Source organism: Nesoenas mayeri (genome assembly GCF_963082525.1).
Source record: "Nesoenas mayeri genome assembly, chromosome: 1".
In the NCBI taxonomy this organism is placed as follows: Eukaryota; Metazoa; Chordata; class Aves; order Columbiformes; family Columbidae; genus Nesoenas; species Nesoenas mayeri.
Genome location: NC_137541.1, coordinates 128,009,867 through 128,037,003, shown reverse-complemented (window position 1 = coordinate 128,037,003; position 27,137 = coordinate 128,009,867). Strand labels below are relative to the sequence as shown.

At 35.4% G+C, this 27,137-nt stretch overlaps 1 protein-coding gene across 3 annotated transcripts in view; it reads left to right on the top strand.

Annotated features, from left to right (window-relative positions):
• NCAM2 (neural cell adhesion molecule 2) overlaps positions 1 to 27,137 on the top strand; it is a gene marked incomplete at its 3' end in the record, with an annotated part of 289,423 nt that overhangs the window by 191,051 nt on the left and 71,235 nt on the right. For all 3 annotated transcript variants that reach the window (XM_080360461.1, XM_080360459.1, XM_080360460.1), the window contains 3 exons: positions 8,171 to 8,321; positions 20,913 to 21,100; positions 23,204 to 23,300. In XM_080360461.1, the coding sequence (XP_080216587.1) occupies positions 8,171 to 8,321; positions 20,913 to 21,100; positions 23,204 to 23,300 (436 nt within the window). The remainder of the gene's footprint in view (positions 1 to 8,170; positions 8,322 to 20,912; positions 21,101 to 23,203; positions 23,301 to 27,137) is intronic.

The window sequence follows — 27,137 nt, the reverse complement described above, 5'->3', positions numbered from 1 at the left end:
TTGTGTTTTTTTTTCTTTTTTTTTTTTTTTTCAGAAAGCACTTTTTGATACTTCAGAGGTGGCCTTAACTTTACTTGGAGACCTGTATATAAGAGTTTTGTTTTCTTTGACAAGGACAGAGAACTGTACTACTATCAATATTCAAAAAAAAACCAACCACGTGTTTTTCTATGAAATGTTAAATTTTTGATTTAGAGAATGTGCTTTTTATGTCAGTAAACTCGCAAAGTCAGCTGTATCTGAGCTGTAGCTATGAAAGTCTTTGCTGAAGATTTGTCACTTTTGTTTTATCTTTATGCTGGTGATGAGGTTGTGGGGGGTGGGGAAGCCCACCACCAAACCACACTTTTATTTATGAATTCTATTAAATTCTCTGATTAATATTAATGATTAAAAATATTTTGATTTCTTAAGATTTCATTATGATTTCAAAAATACTGTTAAAATGTAACTTCTGAAGACCTCGTCTGTCTTTACCATTTTCAGAACACACAATTATCTGTTTATTTAAATTGTTCTTCCCATGTCTTAGAGTGTAACCACCTGATAACATACTTACTTATTGATCTTTCTAAAACAATATATGTATCTGTATGGAACTGTGTTGGCCAAGTATGTTTTCAGACCTCACTGATTAGTTATGGTCCACAGTGATATGGAGCAATTCAGTGAAAGAGCAGAAATCATGAGTATTGAACCATAGAGATCATTCTAGTTGTCTAGGTTTTTCTTTTGTCTGTTTTTTATGCTCGTTATTAATGCTAAGACATAAAAGCATGGCCATGTATTCAATCTAGCAGAAAACACCATGGTACATATCTTACATCTTTCCCACTACAGCATTTGAAAGGAGAAAAAAAAAATAGTGTTTAGTAGGTGTTCATTATTATTACAGGCAGGCTTGAGAATTACAGACATCATTAATTCATAGAGATTATATCTTTATTTCAATTTGTAATCAGTGGTGGCTCTAATGCTTTTTTCCTGATGGGTTATTTCTACTGAGGACTACTTGGCAGATGCAGCGTACTTCATGCTCCTATGTGTGCTGCCTCTTCCTACCTTGGTTGCAGTGACCATGAGAGGGTGGAGCTCAGGATTTCATGTGGCAGGAACAGAATACCAAGCAGAATCATAACCCTGGACTGCAGTAGGGCAGACTTTGGCCTTTTCAAACAATTGCTAGGGCAAATCCCATAGAAAAGGGTACTTGAAGATAAAGGGGCCCAAGACATTTGGCTAGCATTCAGGGACTGCTTCTACCAAGCTCAAGATCAGAGCATCCCAACACATAGAAAGTCAAGGAAGGGAGCCAGGAGACCTGCATGGTTAAAAAGGGAACTGCTGGGCAAGCTCAAGTGGACGAGGAGAGTTTACAGATCATGGATGGAGGGGCTGGCCACTTGGGAAGAATATAAGGCTGTTGTCAGATTGTGTAGGGAGGCAACTAGGAAAGCTAAGGCCTCCTTAGAATTAAACCTCGTGAGAGGGGTCAAGGACAACAGAAAGAGCTCCTTCAAATACATGGCAGATAAAACTAACACCAGAGGCAATGCAGGCCCACTGATGAACGAGGTGGGTGCCCTGATGACAGAAGATACAGAGAAGGCAGAGTTACTGAATGCCTTCTTTGTCTCTGTCTGTACTGCCATAGGATGTCCTGAGGAGCCCCATACCCCTGAAGCCCCAGAGGAAATCAGGACAATGGAGGAGTTTACCTTGGTTGATGAGGACTGGGTTAGGGAGCAGTTAAGCAATATAGACATCCATAAATCCATGGGTCCAGATGGGATGCACCTGTGGGTGCTGAGAGAGCTGGCTGAAGTCATTGCTAGGCCATTCTTCATCATCTTTGTTAAGTCGTGGGAAACGGGAGAGATGCCTGAAGACTGGAGGAAAGCAAATGTTATTCCAGCGTTCAAAAAGGGCAAGAAGGAGGACTCAGGTAACTATAGACTGGTCAGCCTCACCTCCATCCCTGGAAAGGTGATGGAACAACTTACCCTTGGTGCCATCTCAAGGCATATCAAGGAAAAGAGGTTCAACAGGGGCAGTCAACATGGCTTCACCACGTGCTTAACCAAACTCATAGCCTTTTATGGGGACATAAGCAGGTGAATAGATGATGGCAAAGCAGTGGATGTGCTCTACCTTGATTTTAGTATAGCATTTGACACAGTCTCCCACAGCATCCTTGCTGTTAAACTGATGAAGTGTGGTCTGGACGATCGGGTAGTGAGGTAGATGGGCAACTGCCTGAAGGAAAGAAGCCAGAGAATTGTGGTCAATGGGGCAGAATCTAGTTGGAGGTCTGTATCTAGTGGAGTACCTCAAGGTCAGTACTGGGACTAGTACTATTCAATATATTAATCAACGACTTGGATGAGGGAAGAGAGTGCACTGTCAACAAGTTTGCTGATGACACCAAGCTGGGAGGAGTGGCTGACACGCCAGAAGGCTGTGCTGCCATCCAGTGAGACCTGGACAGGCTGGAGAGTTGGGCAGGGAAAAATTTAATGAAATAGAACAAGGGCCAGTGTAGAGTATTGCATCTGGGCAGGAACAATCCCAGGTTCCAGTATAAGTTGGGGGATAACGTGTTAGAAAGCAGCATAGGGGAAAGGGACCTGGGGGTCCTGGTGGGCAGCAGGATGACCATAAGCCAGCACTGTGCCCTTGTCGCCAAGAAGGCCAATGGCATCCTGAGGTGTATTAGAAGGGGGGTGGTTACTAGGTTGAAGGAGGTTCTCCTTCCCCTCTACTCTGCCCCAGTGAAACCGCATCTGGAATGTTGTGTCTAGTTCTTGGCCCCTCAGTTCAAGAACGTCAGGGAGCTACTTCAGACAGTCCGGTGCAGAGCAACAAAGATGATTAAGGGAGTGGAGCTTCTCCCTTATGAGGAAAGGCTGAGGGAGCTGGGTCTCTTTACCTTGGAGGAGACTGAGCAGTGACCTCATTAATGTTTATAAATATATAAAGGGTGAATGTCACGAGGATGGAGCCAGGCTCTTCTTGGTGACAACCACTGATAGGACAAGGGGCAATGGATACAAAGTCGAACACAAGAGGTTGCACTTAAATATGAGAAGAAACTTCTTCACAGTGAGGGTGGCAGAACACTGGAACAGGCTGCCCAGGGAGGTTGTGGAGTCTCCTACTCTGGAGACATTCAAAACCCGCCTGGACACATTCCTGTGTAACCTCATCTAGGTGTTCCTGCTCCGGCAGGGGATTGGACTAGATGGTCTTTCAAGGTCCTTTCTGTGATTCTGTGATTCTGTTTTGGTGTGTTACGGTGCCAGACATGGTGCTAATGTGCAGTTTCCATGCTTAGTGCAGGAATGAAATAAGCTTTAGAAAGATTTTACCAGGGTTACAAAGTTCTGGTGGTTGTAGACCCCAACGTTAAGGCTGCCCCTGCTTGACATTGTGTGTTGGCTATTCAAAGTTAAATAAGAAGGCTGACGTTATGCCTCAGTATGAATGCAGACATCTGCTTTGTCAGTGTGTTCTAATCCTGATAAGGTTCTTTACAAGAATGGAAAAATACAACCATCATGTTATCAATTTTTGCTTCAGGCTAACATTGCATACAAAATTTTGATTACAGCTTCTTTGTTGGTGTTTGCCATAGTCAAATTTTGTGTTTCTGCTGTTTCTAATGTTCCTTCCTAACTATGCTTCAGCATGACTGCACTGTGTCCCATCCCAACAAATGGGATGATGGGTGAGTTAACTCTAGATGTGACACGTGCCCTGACTTAAAAGATGAGACCAGGTGTGAGTTAACTTTCGGTTAATTCTCCACTGTTATGTGAAGTGAATGACAGACAATCACCCCCGGGGTCCAATTCAATTGTGAGTTTTACTAAAAGTGTGTGTTGGAATATTGGTTACAGCGAATGGTGACTTGGCAAAAGTATAACAGAACTTATCAACACATTGACAGTGAAAATCCTACTACAAGCGATGTATTGGCAACCATTAGTAGTTATAATATGAAATTTAACCAGAATCCAACAGCAGAGCTTAAAAATGGTGTTATCCTTATACGTTCAAAAGGGAAAGAGAGAAAGAGAGTGGTAGAGAGGGAAGGAAAACTAAGGTATAAGGGAGAGAGAAAGAGAGTAATATATATACGGAAGGAGAGACAAAGAAATGGGGGTATAGAACAAGGAGAGAAGGAAAGAGCAGAAAGAAAGGAAGAAAGAAAAGAGTGAGGGATCCAGTCTCTTACAGCCCCACAGTGTGGATGACAGGACTTGTATGATGATGTGTGGCCTCGGTGTTCCACGGTGAGGATGCCGGGTTTTGCGGTTCAGGAGTGCAGCATCCTCCGATGTCTGGTTCAGAGTCCTGAGGGTGGATTCCCTTTGGTAAGGCCAGTAGGCTGAGGGTCCTCAGGATGCTGGATTCCCTTGGTGAGGGCGAGCTGGTATTCCCTACCTGTGCTGGTTTTGGTGAGCTTTTTTATAGCTCTCAGAGTAGAGGAAAGTCTGGGCAGGGAAAGTGGTGATTGCAAAAGATGAACAAGTCTGGACAAGTCCTGGGCCACGTTGAAGGGTCTCAGCTTTTCCTCTTTGTTTCCCGAGATGGGCATATTAGAAGATGGGGTTATGTGCCCTTCAGCACATCCTCCACCTCCCATATCAGTCAACCGGCCTGATCTGTGGCTCGTTAGCTTGTCGTTGGTATGTAGGTCGCAGTTTCCCCTGCAAGGAATGTGTCATCTCCTGGCTGAATTAATTTTGCCACAATGCTTTCAGCCATGATCCTTATCAATACACAACACACTGTTATAGTATTGGTTTGTGTCATAATATGTCCTTGACTTATTTACTCAGATCTCTATTAACTGATTTATACCATATTATTTACATCATATACAATATGATACAGCTGCACTGGTATTATTGAAGTATTATTGAAGATCTTCCTTCCAGCCTGCCTTCCTCTCTCTTTCTCTCTCTTTTTGGAGTTTTCTTGGTCTGTATTTGCAAACTGCCTTTCTTTCACATATTTCTGTGTTCAGAAGTGTCAGCCAAACAGTACTTTTTCGATCGGTTATTGCACCATTTGAAATTATAAATTAATCCATCTGAAGAATAGGACAAGGGAACAGGACTTCTTAAAGTATTCATGAAAAAGCCACAGAAAAAAAAAAAGCATTCTGAGCGATGTAGCAGAAAAGATCTCATTATATATTTTACATTACATTTTAAGCAATTTCAAAGAGACTATTGTAACCATATTCAGACAATTATGAAAATGTAGAAATTAACTTTAGTAAGTACATATTTTTATGATCATTTGAGCCAAATTTTCTTCCCCACAATTGTTATGTATTTTATTTGATTTTGTGGAATTTGCATAACCTGGTAGATTCCTCTGAAAGTGTTCCTTACTATATATTTGACGATGAGAACAGATGATGTGGTCATGCAAAAACTTCCTGTCACTGAGAGTATTTATTAGGTGGGGTTTTTTGCCCTACTTATAAACCTAAGATATGTTCCGTAATCCATATTTGAATAATTTTTTGTTATCTCATACATGACAACATAGGAAAATTATTTTGAATACAGACCAAATGCGTACATATCACAGTAATTTTTTCCAGCAGTATTAGAAAATAATTGGATAAAATAAAAACAAGATTGAGAAGTTACTGTACAAGCTATTTAGTTTTAGGAATCTTTGTACGTATTATATTATTATTATAATATAGTGAATTATACAGAGAATTGTAATATTTAGGATTAGTATTGAACTTATACAATTTTCCTTTGTTATTGAATTCAAAATAGCACTGCAAATTTTATACTTCTGCAAAAATACTTCTAGTTTAGTTAGTGAGGGTTATAAATAATTTAACTATTTTACAGGAATTCTATTGACTATACTGCTCAGAAGGTACAACTAGTACATACTTTTAAGAGAGTGAAGAGTTACTGTTTGGATTTTTTTTTTCTCTCTTTTTCATATATGCTTCTAATAACCTATTACTGGGAACAGAAAATTGAGATAGCTGAATAATCTCTGTAGCGATTCAGAAAATCATGGTGAAATGACTTCAGTGAATTTGTCATTACAGCTATAGATTGATATAATTTCACAGAAAGATACTTTCAATTGTGCAAGGAGAAGGTACTAAGAAAAAAATTGGCTTTTCATTGTAGTTTTGTAATAGGCAATAAGGAAGGGCAAAGATAATATTTTTCTCAAAATACCTCTTCTCTACTAGTACTCTCTACTATATACAGCTACTGTACTGCTTTAGCAGGGCAGCTCTTATTCAATCACTAATAAGGTATTTAGTATTGTACCTGTGATTCACAGTCACAGGTTGTTTTGGCGTATGTCTTCTCACAGTTTCAAATGTGACTTTTCAGGGAAGTATTTATAATCAAGGTAAAATGAGAAAAAAAAAATTGCTGAATTTTATGTATATTTTAGGTAGGATTAATGTAGGTTTTCCATTGTATTACATATTTGATGTTTAAAAAAAAAGAAGAGAATAATCCATAGGTAAATATTACTGTTACTATATCATACACAGTATTTATGTATATACATACATATATCAGAAAGTAGAAAACTACTTAATATATTGTTTTTAAAATCTTAAATTTTAATTATCCCAAGGAATCCCTCCAAAAAGTGACATTCAGTACTGTTTACTAGTAAGTTCATAACTTTTCTCTTGCCTGTTTTTTAAAGGTATAATTAAAATAGAATTTTCAGCATTAGAAATGTTATAAGAGATAACTAAGTGGTCTTAGCTACCAATTTTTACCAACCCCGGGGTTTTAGGTTTGCTCTTGCATTAGAATTCCATAGCTTTAATTTATGTACCTGTGCTGTGAAGTTATCACAGGAAACAAGATTCAGTGTTCTTGGATTCTGATGTGGGATCAGAATACTTTTCTTTCCATAGTAATTATGACATACAGAATGCTTTATATGACTGCTTTATATCAAGTATTTTAAGATCTAAAATGTGTGCATTTTTCCTGTATTCTGTGAAGAAACTATTGTACAGAGTTAAAAGCTCAGTCACTTAAGTATCAACTGCCACTTGGTGAGTATTTAGTGTAAAAAACAGTAAACTTGAAAATATGTATTTATAGGACTGGACATTAAAGTATGTTTCAAGTTTAAATGTGATGCAGTGAAATAATTACTGGTTTTCCCTCCATTTTCCAACTTCCTTGACCATGAAGGTAGGTAAATATCAGTATTTTTTACCACCTGTATTTTTCCTCAAACAAAAAAAAAGTAAACCAATGAGTTAAAGCAAATTTCCCAAAGCTACAAAACAAGTAAAGAGTAGACCAGATTAAAAATTACTTATTTTTCCTCAGGTATGCTACTCCATGAAGGTTCAAGTGTCAACCAGTTAATTTTTTTTAATTGTTTTATTTAGTTTTTCATAATATTTTATACTCTTAAAATTCAAGAGTTTTTGGGGGCAGGTGGGGAGGTGTTATGGATAAGGTTTTTTATTAAGTTGCTCAATGTAAAATTTGTGTTCTAGAAAATCAGATGCCAGCATTCAGTTTTCTCACTTGCCTTTTTCCATGCAATGATATGGAAATGAAACCCAGAAATTCCAGTTGAACTTATGGATCATGCTTTTTAAACAAATGTGAACTTCTGACAAGAAAATGTGAATAATGGAAATAAATCTTTGACTGGTTTTGTGTTTTGATCATTTTTTGGGGGCAGTATTTCTATTCAGTTTCACAGCTACAGTTTTAAAGACGAAAGAGATAGTGCTAACTGTAATCTAAGATACTACGATTTTTCATGCATGTGTTTTCATTAACTGCAGCATCATAACAATGTGTGAGGTCATAAACAGGTTTTGCGTATGCAATTCACTATTTCAGTTCTAAGTGGATATATTTTGTGGTTTACATTGACAATGTTCCTTTAAGCATGTACTTATTCCCTTGATTATAGTGCCTAGAAACAGAGCACCTTGTTCTATATATATTTTTTTTTTTTTTTAATTTCAGTTACTTAATTGTCAGTAATAACTTCACCATAGGTGAAGAGATGCTTTCAGTCATACTTATCAATGGTGTTTAATATATAAAACATATATAAACATACATATATATATATATATATAAAACCTTTCTTTTTCCTGAATCAATGTAAACAGAGCCCAGATGGCCGTATAGAAGTCAAAGGGCAGCATGGAAAATCGTCACTGCATATTAAAGATGTGAAGTTGTCAGATTCAGGGAGATATGACTGTGAAGCTGCAAGTAGAATTGGTGGGCACCAAAAGAGCATGTACCTTGATATTCAATGTAAGTTCTAATATTTTGTTTTCTCTTTTAAATTTGTTTTAAAAGAAAAAAAAAAAAGTACATTCTTAATGGAAGGTCAGTTTTTCCTGGTAATTCATGTTTAAACTTGCATAATTTGAGAACACATGTTCTTCTGTCATTAGTGGTACTGAATTCTGTGGAGGAATCATGTCTTTTCTGAAGTTGATAAGATGCTTGTCAGTGATTTAAGCAGGACAGGATTTAGTTTGAGATCATACTCCAGTGGTACTACCCACTTACTTAAGGCTAAGCTTAAGAACTTCCAGTTTCAGGCTAGTGGAGACTGTTGTGGGTAGAGAGTTATTCAATGGGATAGGGTAAGGACTGATTTGAGTAACAGCTCAGCCTTGAGCTTAACTTTCCAAGATTCAATCAAGTCTTCTGTCTCTTCCCCAGTTCTGGTTTACTAATTCTAAACAAGTCTCTAGCCCTACTTATAATGCCCTCCTGGGGGGTTTGTCACAATCTCTTTTAGACAGGGTGCTTTATGGACAGGCTGCTTATTCAAAGCTCTTGAATTTTATCCAAGAGAAAAGTAAATTATTTTTTCCTAGAGAAGAATCTCATGCCATAGAAACCAGTCAGAAGATATGAATTCGAAACATACAAAAATTCATTGGAAAATTGTCTCTTCAAACTGTTCTTCAAATTAATGAAGCAAAGGTTTTCAAAAAAAATCAAAGCAAACAAAAAAAAAGCCTTCTATATTTCGTCACTGTTCTATTTTGCTAGAGATTTTCTAGGCATGTGTTCCACATTTGGAGTATAGTTTGAGTGAGCCTGTTTGAGATCTAGATTTAAATTAATACATTATTATAGTCTGAAACAAATTTCAGGTTGAACATATGTTAAGAATTTAGAAGTAACATTTTCTAATTATTATATGGCAGAGTTAATTTTGAATATGTCTGGGAACAAACAAATACAGTGTGTGAGAAAATGGAATAGCATAATAAGTCTGAATTTATGCCTTGATAGACACTACAAATGTGTTCCTTTATGAAGCAGGTGTCATAGTTATCCTTCATTCCATCTATTTTGCTTTGTAAGTTGCAGGCTAGAGACATTCAGGAAAAGGTACAGGTTCAAAAACTAAACAGCTAATTTATATTCTCATAGCAAAATGGGAGAATGGGGGAATTGTTATGAGATTCTCTGAATTCAGTATTGAATAAATTATTTGACTCTCCTTGTATTATTTTCCAAGTGCTAGTTTTTAGCATGTGAATTGTACATTACAAACATTGTGATTGGGTTTTTTACTTTTTTTTTTTTTTTTTCCCCAAAAAAATATTCATATACCACATTGCATAAAATTCTTCAAAACATTTTAATTTTCACTTCAGCTGTTTTAGTTTTGTACTCTTCAAAACCAATTTTGAGAATATTTGCTTTCATGTATGACTGGTTCTTTGCATAATCACTAGTGAGCCATTCTAGTAGAATTTTTATTCATTTTAGTAGTATTCTAGTAGAAAACACAATAACTATTTTAGCATTAAAATGTAAATTAATAATAATTAATAGTAATTGTTTATATTGTTCCATAGTTCCTAGATAGGACTAATCAATGCACCTATGCCATTCTGTAAGTTATTAAAAAAGTAAAAATATTTTCTTTATATGAGGGAACTGGGGCTGTTTAGCCTGGAGAAAAGGAGGCTGAGGGGAGACCTCTCACTCTCTACAACTACCTGAAAGGAGGTTGTAGCGTGGAGGGTGTTGGTGTCTTCTCCCAATCAGCAAGTGGCAGGACAAGAGGAAATGGCCTCAAGTTGCATCAGGGAAGGTTCAGATTGGATATTAGGAAAAAATTCTTCCCTGGAAGGGTTGTCAGTCATTGGAACAGGCTGCCCAGGGAGGTGGTAGAGTCACCATCCCTGGAGGTGTTTAAAAGGCATTTAGATTATATTCTTAGGGACATGGTTTAGTGCTAGAGTTAGATCCTGAGTATCTCTTCCAACTGAAACGATTCTATGATTCTATGTTTTAGTACATTTGACAGCTTGTGTAGTCAGGAGTCCTGTCACATCAGTTCAACAGGCTTAATGGAGCCACAGAGCACTCTGGTGTCTCTGTCTCTTCCTTTTACTTCTTGAACCCTATTGAAGACTTAAACTGACAGTAGGATTCCACAGTGTTTATGTACTTTATCCTTGTTCTCTGTTGGAGTTTCTTTTGGTGATAAGAGTGGTTCTTCAGGACAGGAAGAGATTATCAGGTTTGATATCGATTCAGCATAGTTAACCCTGCCTTTTATCTGCAGTAAATGCTAGATGGGCATGAACTGTAGGGAACCCAGAGCTATTTATAACGATTTCTTCCTATAAAGTCATCTTTGTATTTCATTATGCTTAGTTTTCCTTATATTAAGTATACAAAATAAATCAAAATGACATGAGAAATAAAGATACCATAGTAAATATTATTTACTAATGAATTTCATCAATTGCTTGTGGAAGTTAAATGTACAAATGTATGAATCCCAGTGAATTACAACTTGATTTGTACATACAATAACATTGAGTGCCTTTCAAAGTTACAGTTTTCCTATGCAAATGTTTACATTTCTGTATAGTATTTTTTGTATTTTTAGCTGAGACATAATTATTGTGAAAAATTTATGCTAGAGATATAAAGGAATCTTAACAAGCATAATACAGGTCTGACTAAAAGAAGAAAAATGCTAATGAGAGACCACATTATGTCTTGGATTCCGCAAATTATTCACTGTAATGATTAGCATTAGAGAAATAAAAAGCATTATTTTGACATGCTCAATATGCTGGATCACCTTTCTTCAGAGTATTACTCTTGGTTAGAATGCACTGATGGCATTACTAAGTTGGAAAGGATTTAAACAAGCCAGTAATGATCAGCTGTGATTGTGGCTGTGATCAAGTGGCTCTCAAGTTGCCCTTCAAGTTTTCCTTTAATTGTGCTCAAACTGTCATTAACACTGTCAGAAGTATTCACAGCACTTAATTGTGTACTTCTAGGTGTACACATTGTGTAAGATGCTGATTTCTCTGATTGCTGTGCATCACTAAGTGCAAATTCTTTTGTAGAATACTTCTTTTACTGGGGAAAATTTATTGAGTCATGTTCTATGGAAAAGTTTCTGGTTTTCCGTATAGTACCTGGGAAGCATGCTAACTTACGGTCTTTTGTAGCTGCAATTACCAGTTTTCACTTAACTTTATTTCTATTAAAACTCCCAAGTTTCAATATTGATGCTGAAGTTATTAGATATGATGGATGGTCCAAAAATACCTGCTTCCTCAATGCACACAAAGACTAGTGTTTGAGGATATAATGAACTATCACAAATATAGAATCACAGGATCATTTTGGTTGGAAGAAGCCCTCAGGATCATTAAGTCCAACCATTAACCTAACTCTGGCACTAAACCATATCCCTAAAAACATATTGCATTCAGTAATTGCATTCATTTTTGCATGAGGTCAGCCATATGAGTGGCTGACAAATATCATTTCTTAGAAAATAATTCCTAAACAAACCCACTTAAATAATTTAAAGTGTCTTCCAAAAATGCTTCCTCCTGTTTTTTACCCAAACCTGAATTTTATTGTTATATTCCTTATTAGTAAAGTGCCAACATTCAGTGGTACCAAAAAAAAATGTGTAGCATGTGCAATATAGTCTTTACCTGTAAAGAAACCTGTGCAGTATTTATTATACTACTGTATTGCTTATCAGAAACACTTTTTTTCTTTTTTTTTTTTCTTCCCCCATCACGATGTGAAATCAACCTCATTTCTATTACAGTATTGAACTTTGTTTCCTGAATCAATTAGTCTTTTAGGCACTCCACTTTGTTTTATGTTAGCTGTATTGCACTACAGTCAACGAAGATGCTTTGGATTAATGATATTTCATTTTATATCTTTGCAAAAATATACAGTATTTCTTAAAAGGTTGAACAAGCTACAGATTCTATTTACTTTCAAGGAAGCAAGGCTATGAGTCCATGTAAATAATACTACTGTGTGCGAGATTTCAAAAATACAATGAAAAATGTCACAAATATTTCAGCTACCACTGCTATCATAAATTATAATAAATGCAGACAGTTCATACCTTGGATTCTGTCTCTATTGAAAGAAATAAGTGTATTAACATCATGTCTCTACTCAGAGAATCATAGAATGGTTGAGGTTGGAAGAGATTGCCTCTTGTTCTGTCCCTGGACAACACTGAAAAGAGTCTGGCTTTGTCTTCTTTACACCCTCCCTTCAGCTATTATTCATGGGGGCCCATCCCTATCTTGTTGTCACCGCCAGAGAAAAAAATAGATAGACACAATCATAAGACCTAAGAAAGAGACAAAAGATAGGAAAAACAATCAAGAGAAATGAAATGTTGAAATATTATGGAAAATTTTGCATCTCCTCTATTAAAATGCTGTTGGCCTTAGTTACATTTCTTCCTGTCAAATTTATAGCTTAAAATGAAAAAGCAAACATGGAAAAGTCAATCTTTAGCATCATGAAAAAGATGTCATAATTTTGACCTGACTTTGGAGCTAATGAATGCCACTTGTAAGATCTAAAAATTTTTTTGACTGCCTAGTGGACTTTGCATACCGCAAATTTGGTATGCCACTACAGTGATTTAAAAGGGATAAGAATGTTCTGAGTAAAAGATGAGGTTTGTCACATAGAGTCATTTTGCAAAAAACATTTCACCAAAACTCCCTGGACTGAAGCAGAGATGAATGCATCTTTGTTGACTTATTCTGATGTTGCAATTAATGTGTCAAAACGGGTAAAATTATACTTTATTCACCTGTATAGTAAGTCCGTCTATTCTTTAGCCCCTAAGGGTGTAATCATACTTTAGAACAGAAACTTCAGCTTTAAAACTTTTGGCCTATATATGTTAATGTCTTGTTAAAATGTGATATTCATGTTAGGAATTTCTCTAAATTTTTGGGTAGGTAGATTTTTAATAACATATTGGCTGTTTGAAGAGAAAAAATAAAATTTTGAATGAATATATTAATAAAATGTTTTAGGTTTTATTCCTTTTCCAATAATTTACTCATTTTAATAATATTTTCTTACTGATCTAATTTTTCACATATGCAATTGGGAAAGTTAAAGGTTAAAAAAAAACCACAACAACAACCAAAAAAAAAAACAAAACCAAAACAAAACAAAAAAAAAAAAAACACACCAAAAAACAAAAAGCCAAAAAACAAGAAAGAGTTTTCTGATGTGTCCTTGAAGATGTTTGTATGTCATGAGATAGTCTGACAGACTAAAAATATAAAATGTTTACATTGCTAATTAATGTGTAAATTTCAAACTGGCTTTCATAGTTACAAAATTCAACGGAGTTTTGCAACTTATTATCTATTATGTTAAGTGTAATTTATATTATACAATGATGACCTGTAAATGAAAAAAAGGCAACATGGCCTTTGTCCTTTGTACCTCCAAGACAGGTTCAGCAGAGCAGAATCAACACATCTGAGAATTATGAGGAAAATAATCAGGTAGTATGATAAGTATGATGTGATGTTGAAACTTTGAAACCTGAACAAAACAAAAATATCTTAAAATGAGATTTGTAACCTCAATATTTTTTTTCTCCATTAACTTCCCTTAACTGCAGAATACTTGGTATTACTTGAAATTGGTATTTCTAAAGAGTCTTCAGTTGTGTCAAAACATCCTGAAGTCACTAGGTTAGCTCGTGCTTGAAGGAGGGACCTCCAGTATTGTTTACTGTAAGTGTGAGGCATGTAGCTTTGGTTGCAATATCTGAGGCCAGGCGCCTCTGCACCACTGAGCCCACCCCTCAGCTGCTGTTGCCACACGCACTGGGAGCAGCATAGGGCTAAAGTGAAGAGGGAAATACTGGTTGAATTTGAGTACATTTTACTGGAGATCTGAGAGATGTAGGGTATAGGTTTAGGGGTACCAGATGTTGGAAATGGAGTTGAATATACAGGGTAATTGTAGCAATGCTGTTTGGATTTTTGGTATGTTCCTTAAAATTTCTTAGAGATTTTGTTGTTTTTCTGAACAGTACTGTGTGCAAAAACTTAAGAGATAATGAGGCTTATAATTCACTGCTCTCTAAAGGAACAACAGTTATGATTCAGGAATACAGGAGAGGGAGAGATTGAGATTAGGAAATGGAGGGAAGATGTTAATAGGAGGCACATTGTGGAGATAAAGATGACAGATAGGAAAATATGGAAGGTAAAGACATGAAGCAGGATTTTGTTCTGAAAATGTGACAAGTAGTATAGGAAGAGAGATGGAGGTTAGGATCCTAGTTTGAAAGAGGCATTGCAGTTTTTCACTTTTGGCTATAAGAGAATTATGTGATCTGATATATGATGTTAGAAGTCTGGCCATCCTAAATTATTCCAGTAATTCTGTCCAGGAATGTTGACTTTTCAATACAGACTGGTGCCATACGAAAATAATGTATCAGTAATTGGCATCATCTGATATTGTTATTACTAAAATCAAAATTACTGGTAGTGTGAGAGACCCATAGGGGGAGTCTTCCTGTTCTAGTTCTGATGGTCAGTGTTCTTAGTGATTTACTGACATAAAAAATGACAGATGTATGCGGAGAGTTTCTTTTGAACATCACTGTTGACATACTTAACTTATTTTACCTACCTATGATTTCTTTATAATTTCTTCTCATATTTTACACAGGTTTCAATAATTTTAGACATGTTTGTCCATTCAAAACAGATATTTCTATGAAACCAAAATTCCTTGGTTTTTTTGTTTGTTTTGTGGGGTTTGTGTTTGGTTTTTGTTGTTGTTGTTGTTGTTTTTTTTCATTTTGTTTTGGGGTGTGTTTTTTTATATTTTTAATACAATTCCTTAATGTCAAGTAGAATTCAAAAGTAAATATATAAAATGAATTTCTGTGACTCTGGCAGCAGCAAGCACCCAAACTATGCATGTGTTTGTTGCCCACCATTTGTTAAGGTTGAAGGTGCCATTATCAACTACATACTTGGCATCTAGCAGAAAGATACCTTATCTTCATGATAACTATATTTTTGTCTATGTTTATGGAAACGTGGAAATTAGTGTGGTGTTTGCATGTTAAAAATAATGTAATAGTCAAAGTTATCAGGGACTAGCAGTGCTTGCCGGTAAGAAAGGACTCTTACGTTTGCATAGACTGTATAATTAGTAGCTAGTTTGTTATACTATTGAATATCAATGTTTTAATGTAGTGCATTTTGAGAGGAACCAAGAGAATGGGGCAGTGGAAAGGAAATATTACTGAGAGTGGTGTTTCCTGACACTTGCTGTGAAAGAAACACATACCTCTGCAAAATTGCTGATGTCAAACTTTCAAAATTATAAGTTACATTCTGAAAATGAATTCTGCTTTTAGCTAATAATAATGGCAATTTAAAAGCTAGTGTATACATTTTGTTTGCTTTTCTATTTGGAAACGTCACATGCAGATCTTGCGTGTTTTTCCTTGAAGCTGCATGATCATGATAGTAGCAATGAAGTTAAAGTTAGTAACCCTGAGGCTCTGGAGCTCCTATCTTCCTTTTAAGGATGATTATATATTAAAATCTAATCGCCTGGCCTCTTTTGTTAAGTCTTCCACTTTATCTCCAAGGAAAAGCTATTCCTTCCAAAATATTAACTATTGTGAAACAGGTATATGGGAGAAAATACAAGAGAAAGATAGAAGTCTGTTAACCAAATTGTGGCAGATTTTCTAAAAATTAAGGTACTTGTACAGGATGGATGGCAAGAAAAGTTCTAGATTTCCTTGAGGATGCGGTTTATTAAAGCCTTTGATGATGGAAAACTTATGCCAGTATTAACCACCTAAGAGAGAGTCTTCTAATAATTTACTGCATGAAATGTCCCAGCATCTTAGACCTGACAATCTGTTATATATTTTCATCAGGGAAAACAAATTGTTTGAGGAATAAATAACAAAAAGTTTGAAAACTTATGTCTAGTTTGCTATTAGAGCTGTCTGGACATGTGCTGAATCAGGTAATTTGCCATATCCAATTTTGTGTGTAATGTCAAACATACACCAGAGCTGGGTCTTTGAAGCTGTTAATTGAATTGCGTTCTGCAGGAGACAGATGATGTATTAGTCTGTTCTTGAATCACTGTTCTCAGACATTATACCTAATAAGGGTACCTAAATGCTAGAGACAGTTTTCAAGTCAGAGTTTGCTTCCCTTACTTAGAATTGTTATGGAGGTTATCCAGAACCACTTCTTGTAATTAGAGTGCTGGCCTGCCAGTCTCTTGTTTGGGAAAATGAACAGCTTGAGTTTAGCTGATGCTTGTACCATAATATTAAGTATTCTAGAATGCTATAGGTGCTTATAGAATCCTACTCTCATAGAATAGATTCATTTAATTTTGTACCTTTGTAATAGAGTCTTTGTTCCTCCTAGGCATTTTTTTTAATTTGGATTGCCTCATCTCTCAAAAATAATACACCATCTTTCACCACTCAAGCTTATAACAGTACTTATGAACTTTACTGAATCCTGGGCTGCATAAAAAGAAGCGTGGCAAGCAGGTCAGGGGAGGTGGTTGTACCTGCCTTTTGTGAGGTGCCATCTGGAGCACTACATCCAGCTTTGGGGTCCCCATCACCAGGCAAACAGGGACCTATTAGATTGAGTCCAGAGAGCGCCACAAAAATGATCAGGGGGCTGGAACACCTTCTGTATGAAGAAAGGCTGAACGGGTTGAGGTTGTGCAGCCTGGAGAAAAGAAGGCTCCAGAGTCTTTACTGTGGCCTTTCAAGATATTAAGGTGGCTTATAAGAAAGATGGAGAGAGACTTTTTACCAGGGTCTGTAGTGACAGGACAAGAGGCAACGGTTTTAAAGAGGGTCATTTCAGAATCGATAGAAAGAAGAAGATTTTTGCAATGAGAGTGGTGATACAGTGGAACAGAAGTGTAGATTCCCCAGTCCCTGGAAGTGTTCAAGGCCAGGTTGGACACGACTTTGAGCAACCTGATCTAGTGGAAGATGCTCCTACACATGGCAGGTGGGCTGGACTAGGTCATCTTTAAAGGTCCCTTCCAATGAAAACCATTCTATGATTTATTGCATTTCTATGCTAACATGAACAGTAGCTTTTGTACTTCTTTGCCATCATTTTTTTGTGGTTTTTTGTTGTTGTTGTTGTTGTTGTTTTTGTTTTGTTTTGTTTTTCACTAGAGCATCATAAGGTTCAGATATAATAAATATCATCAGAGTTGATTAAAAATAAATAACTAAATAAATAAATGGAGTGTATTCAAGCTCCTAGTTCTGTATTTAGGTATTTAGAAGTCTGGTATGTTGTCTTAACTGGCTCTACTTTATGTACAAAAGCTTAAAAAGAACAGTTCATTTACACCCTGAATTGATTTTTTGTCAGGCGTAAATTAATCCTGAGTTACATAAAAGCTAAGCAGAGCATATTTTGATTTTTTTAATGGTTTTAACTTTCTCACTTATCTGCATGGAAGTTTTTTCTTTTTATACAGTGCTTATATTGCATTTAAGTATTTTTAACACATGTTAACATATGAGAAGGTCCGCCTTCTCATTTCTGCTTGATTATATTTCATTTTCAGATGATAGAATTTATTGATAAATGTTCTGTTTATTAACTTCATTTTTTTCCTTAGTAATTCTAGAAAATCGGAGGGATCAGATTTTGTAGACATATGAAATAGTCAGCCTTATGTTTTCGAAGTCTTGGATTTAAGATTTGTTATTTTTTCATGCTGTATTTTACATTAAATATATTGTGTGTTTTGGTTTGACAAATACTAATTGTTACCATGTAAGCATACTATACTACACTTAGTGATGAAGACCATACAAGGAAAAAACAAAATATTTTTATAAACCAGTTATTCACTTCCAACTATTATGTATTTTTTATTATTTTATAACTTCTTTTTGTACTGTAAAAATATTTCCAGAGTAATTTTCTTCATGTGAAATACCATTCTAGGAATCTTAACCTATTGCTGACTAGGAAACCAAAAATCATCTGACTTAAGATAATTTGCCTCGATCAAGTCACTAGCATAGTCATCCTGCATCCTTTTCTTTTTGTTATACTGGAGCTTTCAGCTGCTGGGGAAATTACTCCAAAGCCTTCTACCCTGAGTTTTTGAGAGGAAAAATGTGAAGCTCTTTTGTTTACAAATGCTTTACATGTGGGTGTAGTTAATTTTGGGATATATCTTCATTTGATGGACTTTTAGTCCTGTTTGTTGTTTAGGATGTTAAAACTGTCTGTTAGTATATGTAGTCCTTTATAGATGGTAGTCCATAATTCACCTATCACTTTAAAACATAAATAGACACTATAGGCATCCTAGATCTACCTTCAGAAAATAAAACAGTTTGAACTGAAAGTCCCTGTTCTCCTAAATGCTTGTGCCTGTGTTATAGAAGTCTACACTACTTTTTCACTCCTGAGACTTTTAAAAAATGATACAAGTTTGCCACATATGTGTTTAAATCAACAGAGAGCATCAAACTGCATGGTGTCACCTAGGAAGGAAAGTTAGGTTCAGACAGAACATCTTTCTCTCTTCCACACTCATGGCAGTGTTACATTAATGGATTGAAGTTAGTCTGAGAAACTGTGAGTTGGAAGACAGTGCTTATCTAAAAATTGTTGTGAAATAACCACATTTGTGTCTCATGAAAACTCTGATGAGATTTCTGATCCATGTGTTGAACACATTAGGTGCAAAAACGGCCAGGCAGAAATCAGTTTGTGCAGTTTTCCTTTGGTGGTTCTCACCACTATCTCCATTTCCAGAGGAAAAGCCAAGGCTCTGGCTCTTGGTATTCTGAGATTCCTGACCATTCTTAACCATAAAACAAGCATATGCAGTTTGCATTTTTCTTCACAGAGCCCCGCTATTCTGAGGTGTCCTGTCCACATCAGTGGACCCTTTGGTAGTTAATTTTTGCTTTAAGATGTTTAGAGGATTAATATGTGCATCTTTCTAAAGGTATAAGAGAAACAAGGAGCACCAGAATTACTTCTTTAAACATACGGAAAAGAAAGATGAGCTCCTGTATCTAGTAAATAAATGCATAGGTAGACATACTTACTTGGATGGATCCACAGTTCTCAGTCAAAGCCTGTATGCATGCATGCAGCAGCAGCAGCATAATGTCACCATAAAGCTCTGCTTTTTGACAAAGGCAGACACAGAAAGAAGCTGAAAACATGCACTTCAGAAACAGGGATGTAGTTTTAAACCATTCTTGAAGCTAAATTTTACTGCTTTTTAAATATGCTCTATTCTGGTCTCTGATATACCTATTAGCAATTTTCTAACCGAAAGCTAAAATATTTGTGAGAAGACCAGAACAGAATTTCCAGAGACACATCTAGAAACATTTAGGAACTATTTAGCAAAATAAAAATATACACTTATGTATTTTTAAATATTAAAAAGAGACATCATGACATGAGCTATAACTGATAATTCTCTTTTGGAATTAAAGTGTTAGAGAATTTCCCTGATTTCTAATAATATAAAGAATATTTTCTTAATACTCTTAAAATATAGTAAGAGTGGGATTAAAATTTAAAAAAAAAATATTTACAGATAAATATGTGATAGGCAAAAAATATTATTTACCAAGACATAAGTAGATGACCAGGGAAAGAGACCATTAAATTGTTCCTGCTATCCAGAGAAACAGAGGGTAGAACAGATAATTCTTGTCACTACTGGCAATGTGATCTGAAAATCATAGTTAGTTTGCAAACCAGCAATTTCGTCTGTATCAGACACAGTGTTTGGCTATATGTTTAACTTAGCCATTTATAGGTGGGTTTGTAAGGAAGACGCACCTTCTTTTTGCTTTTCTGTTATTGGGTGATTTCATAAGTAACTGGTATAAAGACTGTCCTACATAGTGCACTGATACATTTTTTTCTGAAGTAAGTATAATATGTTGCAACATTTTAGGTATTCTTTTATTATTTTTTGTTATAGGTTTATTCATACAACTAAACATCTCTCTTTAGAAAGATTTAATGAAACACAAAGTAGTTCCAGTGAGAAATGGGTGAAGCTCTTACACATCTATGAAAATCTGGAGAGTGAATGTAATTTCTCCATAGCAAAAGATGACACTATAAAATCAGCAAATGAATAGCTTATATATATGTTTCATAGGTCACCTCCCTTTGTCATTCAAGCATCTGGCTGAAGAGTTGTTCATCCTCAGGAAGAAATATTCTTTGTAATTTCTGAGATAATGTCTTTTAAGTGTCTCATGTTTCCCAGTGCTGAATATAATTAGGAGCTATTATCTTCCTGAGAATTTCAGCTGAAACAGTTTTAAGAGAGGAGAAAGCTACCAAAATAAAGGCTTCAGAAACTCAGTGTTGAATACTGATATTTTTATGGTCCTTAATAAACTGATACAGCAATCAATTTAAACTTCTGTGTGAACATGAATGCTTAGGTAGTGGTATGTGGCTTGTTTTACTAAAACAGTTAATATATTTGTGTATTACTTCCTTTTTCCAGATGCTCCAACATTTGTGTCAAATCAAACCATGTATTACTCTTGGGAAGGCAATCCAATCAATATAAGCTGTGAAGTGCTAGCAAATCCATCTGCCTCAGTTCAGTGGAGAAGGGGGAAATTAATTTTACCAGTAAAAAATACAACACATCTGAAGACCTACAGTACAGGAAGAAAGCTGATTCTAGAGGTAAGGCTTAAAACAGAAATCAATGCGGTGATGTTAATTAATTTCTTCCTCAGGTTGGCACCATTGCAAGTACTATAGAGTGCATTTAAGGATAAGACTTACAATTTAGTAAGTACGGCTCTTAAAAAAATAAACACACACAAAAACCCCACCACCTCTCCTGCCCGCGTTTATGAATTCATTTATCTCCACATTTTTCATGAGTAGTTAGAAAATAAACCTCATTTGTGTGACTTGTGCTCAGGTTTTCATCTGCAGTGAACAAAAATGTAACTTGCATTTCTTGCAAGTAAATAAATACATATAAAAATAAATATAAAACTAAACCATCAGGTTAATTCTAAACATTGAAGTGACTACCTGGTAGGTGCTTGGTATATGCAAAAATATTTCTATGGCTTCAGTCAAGAACAAAACAGAAGGGTAAAGTGATAATAACCTGCAGCTGTCTTTGATAGCAACTGTTACCTCATGGAGGCATTGCAAAAAATAGAAGCTCCCTTCTGTTATCTAAAAGGTAAATATAATGACAAAATGTGAGAAAGGTAGGACACAAAGAGTGGACCTTATGTATCCATTTACTTTATTACCTTAACTAAACTAAACTCAGCAATAGCGTATAGCAAATCATGGACTTTAATTAATTATTTTGCAACAAATTGTTACCAGTGTCTCCAGTCCTGGTCTCACCTGTTACAAGGGTGACATACTGTCTTCCTCCACAAGTGGAAGACTTAGTATCAGGCTTATATCTGAGCATGAGCTTCTCAGTTGCCATGGGAAAGAATATTGGGAAGTTGCAGGAGTGAACAGAGTGGGGCACCTAGTTCAGATCCCAAGCAAGAGGTGTATGGTGCACTGAAAAAGAAAAAAAGGTTGCGTCTTACTCTTGTTTGAAGGTCATCTTTATGTTGTTTTTTTTTTTTTTTTTAAGTAAAGCTTAACAACACAAAATATGTTTTACAATATATGGTTCTCTGAGTGTTCACCTGAGTTTGCAGTTGAGCCACATTCCTGACATCTTTTTTTCCCCAAATGTCTGGTGTGTTGTGCATCCTGCAAACAATAAGAAGTAAAATATTATTCTTGCATCATCTATAGGAATCAGCAATTTTCAGACCTTTCATTGCTCATTTCAGTCAAAATAAAAGTTAGTGCAAATAACATCTGTGAAAAAATGCAAAGTTTCTTATGTTTTTCCTTGTTTAAAAATGAAGTTGTAAAGATGTCACCACTTTCCATTATTTCATTTCCTCATTTGAATTTGAGAAGGAGGAGTTTAGCACAAAAAAAGAGTGTCTTTAGATCTGTATTTGGAGAATATAGTAGTGTCGAGGTTTTGATTGCAGGGTGACAAAAAAACGTGGCAGATGTATTGTTAACCCTCTCCCCTCCCTCCTCCTTTTTGCTCCTCCCTCTTCCTCCTTCTCTCTAAGGACAGGCGATTGGGAGGGAAAGAAGGACAGGGAGAAGAGAGTTGGAAAAATTAAAAATGTTTTACTAATGCTACTAATAAAACAGAGAAAATAATACAGAATACACAAAACCCATCTTGAAAGTCCTGGCAACTGCTCTGGCAGATGTAGGGCCAGCACTCAGAAGTCCTGCACTGGATTATGCAGCCAACCGGAACTGGATTCAGTCTGTCACTAGGCCTCAGTTCACAGGGACGACTATCAAGGTCCTCTCCTAATGTCGGCCATAACGAAAAGGGCCAAGATCCTTGTGATCTCCCATTTTTATAAGAAGTATCATGTGAATGGGATAGAATACTTAGTTGGTCAGTTTCAGTTAACTACTTCCGTTGCCCCATTCGTGCGATGTACATCCATACTTATGAGTGACTCCGCATTCCATTTCTATGTCTACTAGAACATGTATCTAGCTTTTCAGGAAAATGCAGTTAGTAAGAAGACTTTAGCTGACAGAAAAATTCACTAGAAGAGAAAACTTGTTTTTAACAAAAACAGGACAGATAGGTTGAAGTAAGAACACATCTGCATATTACTTAAGGAAAACATATTTGCATTTCTGAATTTTTTTTGAAAAGAACTTTGATGTTTGATTAGAAACTGATATTTACAAACTGTATTCATTTTAAAGATTGCTCCCACATCTGACAGTGATTTTGGACGGTATAATTGTACAGCCACAAACAGAATAGGAACAAGATACCAGGAATATACACTTGGTCAAGCTGGTGAGTTGAAAAAAATGTTTTCTTTTCTTTAAATATTTTTCTGTTTTAATCAAAATTAAGTTGACACTTTTCTTTCTTTATTTTATTTCAATGGAATATTTGCAGTTAATTTTAATTCTCTAAAATTTGAGTTGCAATATAAAGTGAAATAAACCTGTTCCCTCAGAATAGGAATTTCCTTTGGATTTAATCTTAAGACCTTCCGAAATTTGGAAAAAATGAATTAGTCTGATTTTTTTTCCTTTGCCCTTGTTACATCCTGTGTTTATAAGTGTATTTTCATTATTTCACTGAAGAGGCATGTGTCTTGCAGGCAGTAAAAATAAGAAAGAATTAGGAAAGTTTTTTTCTCTTTTCTCCCTGTTATTTTCTTGATAAAGCAAGAACGACGAAAGACTGAAATAGTTCAGTAAAGAATTTTGATCTTCATTTGCACTTTTATTTATTTGAATAATTGAATTCAACCCGGAGTGCTAGATTGAATTAATTTAAATCTGAAATGTTCTACAACCAGTTGTTCCAGAATTTCTGAATATTTTTAGGTCCATCTATTGTTGTTTTGCAAATATAAAAATATGACTGTGTGTTTGGTTTTTTGGCAGAAATAAGTATTAACTGAGAGCAAATGAGGGTTTCTTAGCATTTCTTTCAGTTAAATTTTCTTGTGGAATGGACTAGTGCTTGTTCAGCAAGCTTTTGAGGTCTCCCAACATTTGCATCTACATACTTAGATGATGCAAATTGTTCCTGCTTTAATGATGTCTACGGAATTATAATGCAGCTTACAGTAACAAAGGTACAGCTATACTCAAATTTATACACCCCTTGTGATGCATTGCTATGGACCATTTTCATCATGTAATGCTCAGGTCATACCATACTCCCAGAACAGGAAAGGGAAGAAGAAATCCCACCTGCATCCTTGTGGTGTCTTACCTCTCAGGACAGAAAAAGTTGAGAAAATAGAGCAATTAGGTCAATGAAAACAGAGGAACTCAGGTTGTGATTACCAGTGTGCACTGTTATCTCATAAAGATGTATATACATATGAGAGCATTTCAGCAGATATTCTGTATCTGCTGATTTTTCTCTTAGATTTGCAAAAGTGTCCCATCACAATGTATGATACTGCCTAAAGATTATTTTAGCTATGTATTTCTCTCCTGCTTTTATAAATAAATAATTCATTTTAATACAAAGTAATTCACAGTATTAATTGGAAACATGGTGTTTTGATTATGCATTGTATTTCAGCAAATTCTCACCTGTGAGCCCGTGGAAATGTGAGTGAGAGTACATAACTCCATACAAGCTATAATCCTGTTTTGGCCTTCTAATACAACTATATCAGAGCTGTTACTGATACCAGTTTTTCAAACAGCTTACTACTCTCTGTTTTTGCAACAGTTTGCTTAAAGATTTTCAGTCAATTCTTCATAAAACTTGATGAACACTTAAAAAAAATGGAGTTATAAACATAAAAAAAGGTAAATCAGGGTGTATTTAGTAAATACATAATGAATGAAGAATTATACGAAGTTATTATGTGAAGCGTAAGCTATATATGGACATTCTATATAATGATATGAAATGTAGAAAATAGAACAAACTCAAATTTTGCAGTAATGATAACAATGAACAGGTATCCTTAACGTAGTGTAGTGTATCTGTAGTATAGTATTACACTGGGTTTGGGCATATCAGGGCTCCATTATGCTAGGCACTACTTACAGTAGTGTAATGCATAGTATTCAGTATCCTGAAAGACTACATTTTTAACATTTGCATCTAAATAACTTTAAAAAACAAACAAACAAAAACCAGCAAATGACAAATGTAGCTTAATGTTACAGTTTTTGCACTTAACTAGCATCAGCTGGAAACGAAAAACAACTGGGGAGATGAAGGATAAACATATCATAATAATTACAGCTTAAAAATGTCAAATGCAGCTTTCTTTCTAGTTTTACTACTTCTGTTGCTTTACTTTGGTATTGTAGATTAGGAGGTCCTAATGATTGATATTTTCCATATTACAGCCTACACAATTTTTTGTGCATTTTCTTTCTGTCTTTGGTTGTAAATACTAACACTGGGGCATAGCAAACTTTCACAGTGGCTCTATCTGGAAAAAATAAATAATATTTCTAGTTGGGAGACAGTATTAAGCAAAGTATGCTTCTAGGGTAAATTTTACAAATAACGATCATTTTACTGAGTAGTTGTCTCTTAAAATTCTGCAGAAATGATTTGTTGCTTCATGTTTTGTTCTATTTTTCCACTTTGCTGCTTTTTAACGAAATTAAACTACCTTTTTTTTTTTTTAATTTACTGCAAATTAAAAAGTGATCATACTATCACAATCCCATTATGTTTACTTCTGTTTACCTCCTTAAGAAATTATACTTATTGATGAAAGAAAAACACTTCTTTCAGAATTTATATGCAATTTGCAACCATACAGTTTTGTATGACATGAAAACTATAGCTGTTCACTCAAATTATACAGAGCTACTGAATCAGCCTGAATTGCAGACACTTTCATTTAAAGCTTTCAAAACAATTGAAGAACTGCAACCAATTTAAGGTTTCACACTGAAAGGTGCTGGCCATTACTGTAAATGCTGAGCAACTTGAGTGCTTATTGAAAGCTTTATCAGCTGTGCTCACCATCTTACTTGTGATGATGAACTATTAAAAATACCACATGGTTGACACTTGCCTTTTTCATTGCTTCAGCATTTAAAATGCTGTGTGAGTAACACATAGAATGTGAAAAGGGCCACAGTCTTTTTTGTTTCTTGCCACTGAAAAACAATTACTTCATGTCACAACCACAACTTTTATTTTAGAAGGCTGCTTATACTCTGTTTTTTTCTCTATGACAGGCTTAGGCTTTGGCCTGGCAGATTGTCCCAATGGCTTTCAGAGCCTGAGGTGAGCAGAGATATTCCTAGATTTCCCAGATCTAGTTTAGTCATAATTTATATGAACTATCTATATGCAGGGAGATTATATTAACTAGCAAAGCATTTTTTTCTTTTTCTTCAGATCTCAGTATCATTATTTCAACTGTGTTTGTATAGATAGAAAATTGTATGGCCATCAGTAATCTAGGGTATGCTGTTGGAATAGATAATTTGTTATCTTAAGATGATGAATGTTAAGGTCATGACACAGAGAGCTAAACTGGATTTTTCAAGTGTTTTTGTTTTTTTTTTTCAAATATTAATGTGTATTTTGTACATAACAGTGTACAGCTGAACTGAATCCAGAGCCCCTAAAAAGTAAACCATGATTCACCTCTAAGACTCTCATGGCCTTACTCATCCTACACTTCCCTTTCCCCTTCTTTCTTCTATTCTGGGACTACAAGGGGTAAAAAGGTCAGAATAAATAGTCTGATTTGCCTTTTTGCCTCATTCTTTCTTTCAGTTTTTGCACACAGAAGAACACTTTCATTTTTGATGGAAGTTGAGATTCTGATCTCAACATGTAATGCCTGGAACTGCAGCTCAACACAAAGACTTATAGCGACTCAGTGTTAATAGGAACAACTGCTGGCAGAAACTATACTAATAGACAGTGAACATAGTTTACAAATTAGCTACATCATGCAATCCTGATGATGAATGTTAAACTTCCCTTGCCAAATCATCTCTGTTACATGTTTCACACAGTATACTATAGAACATCAAAGACATTACAGCATATACAGGTGGTACCATGTAAGAATACTTAAAGAAATGAGAGATGCTATGTCTGTTTCCTTTCTACAGCAATATTACAGGGAATTTAAAAGCGAAATTAAAATATATGCTATGATCTAATTAGATA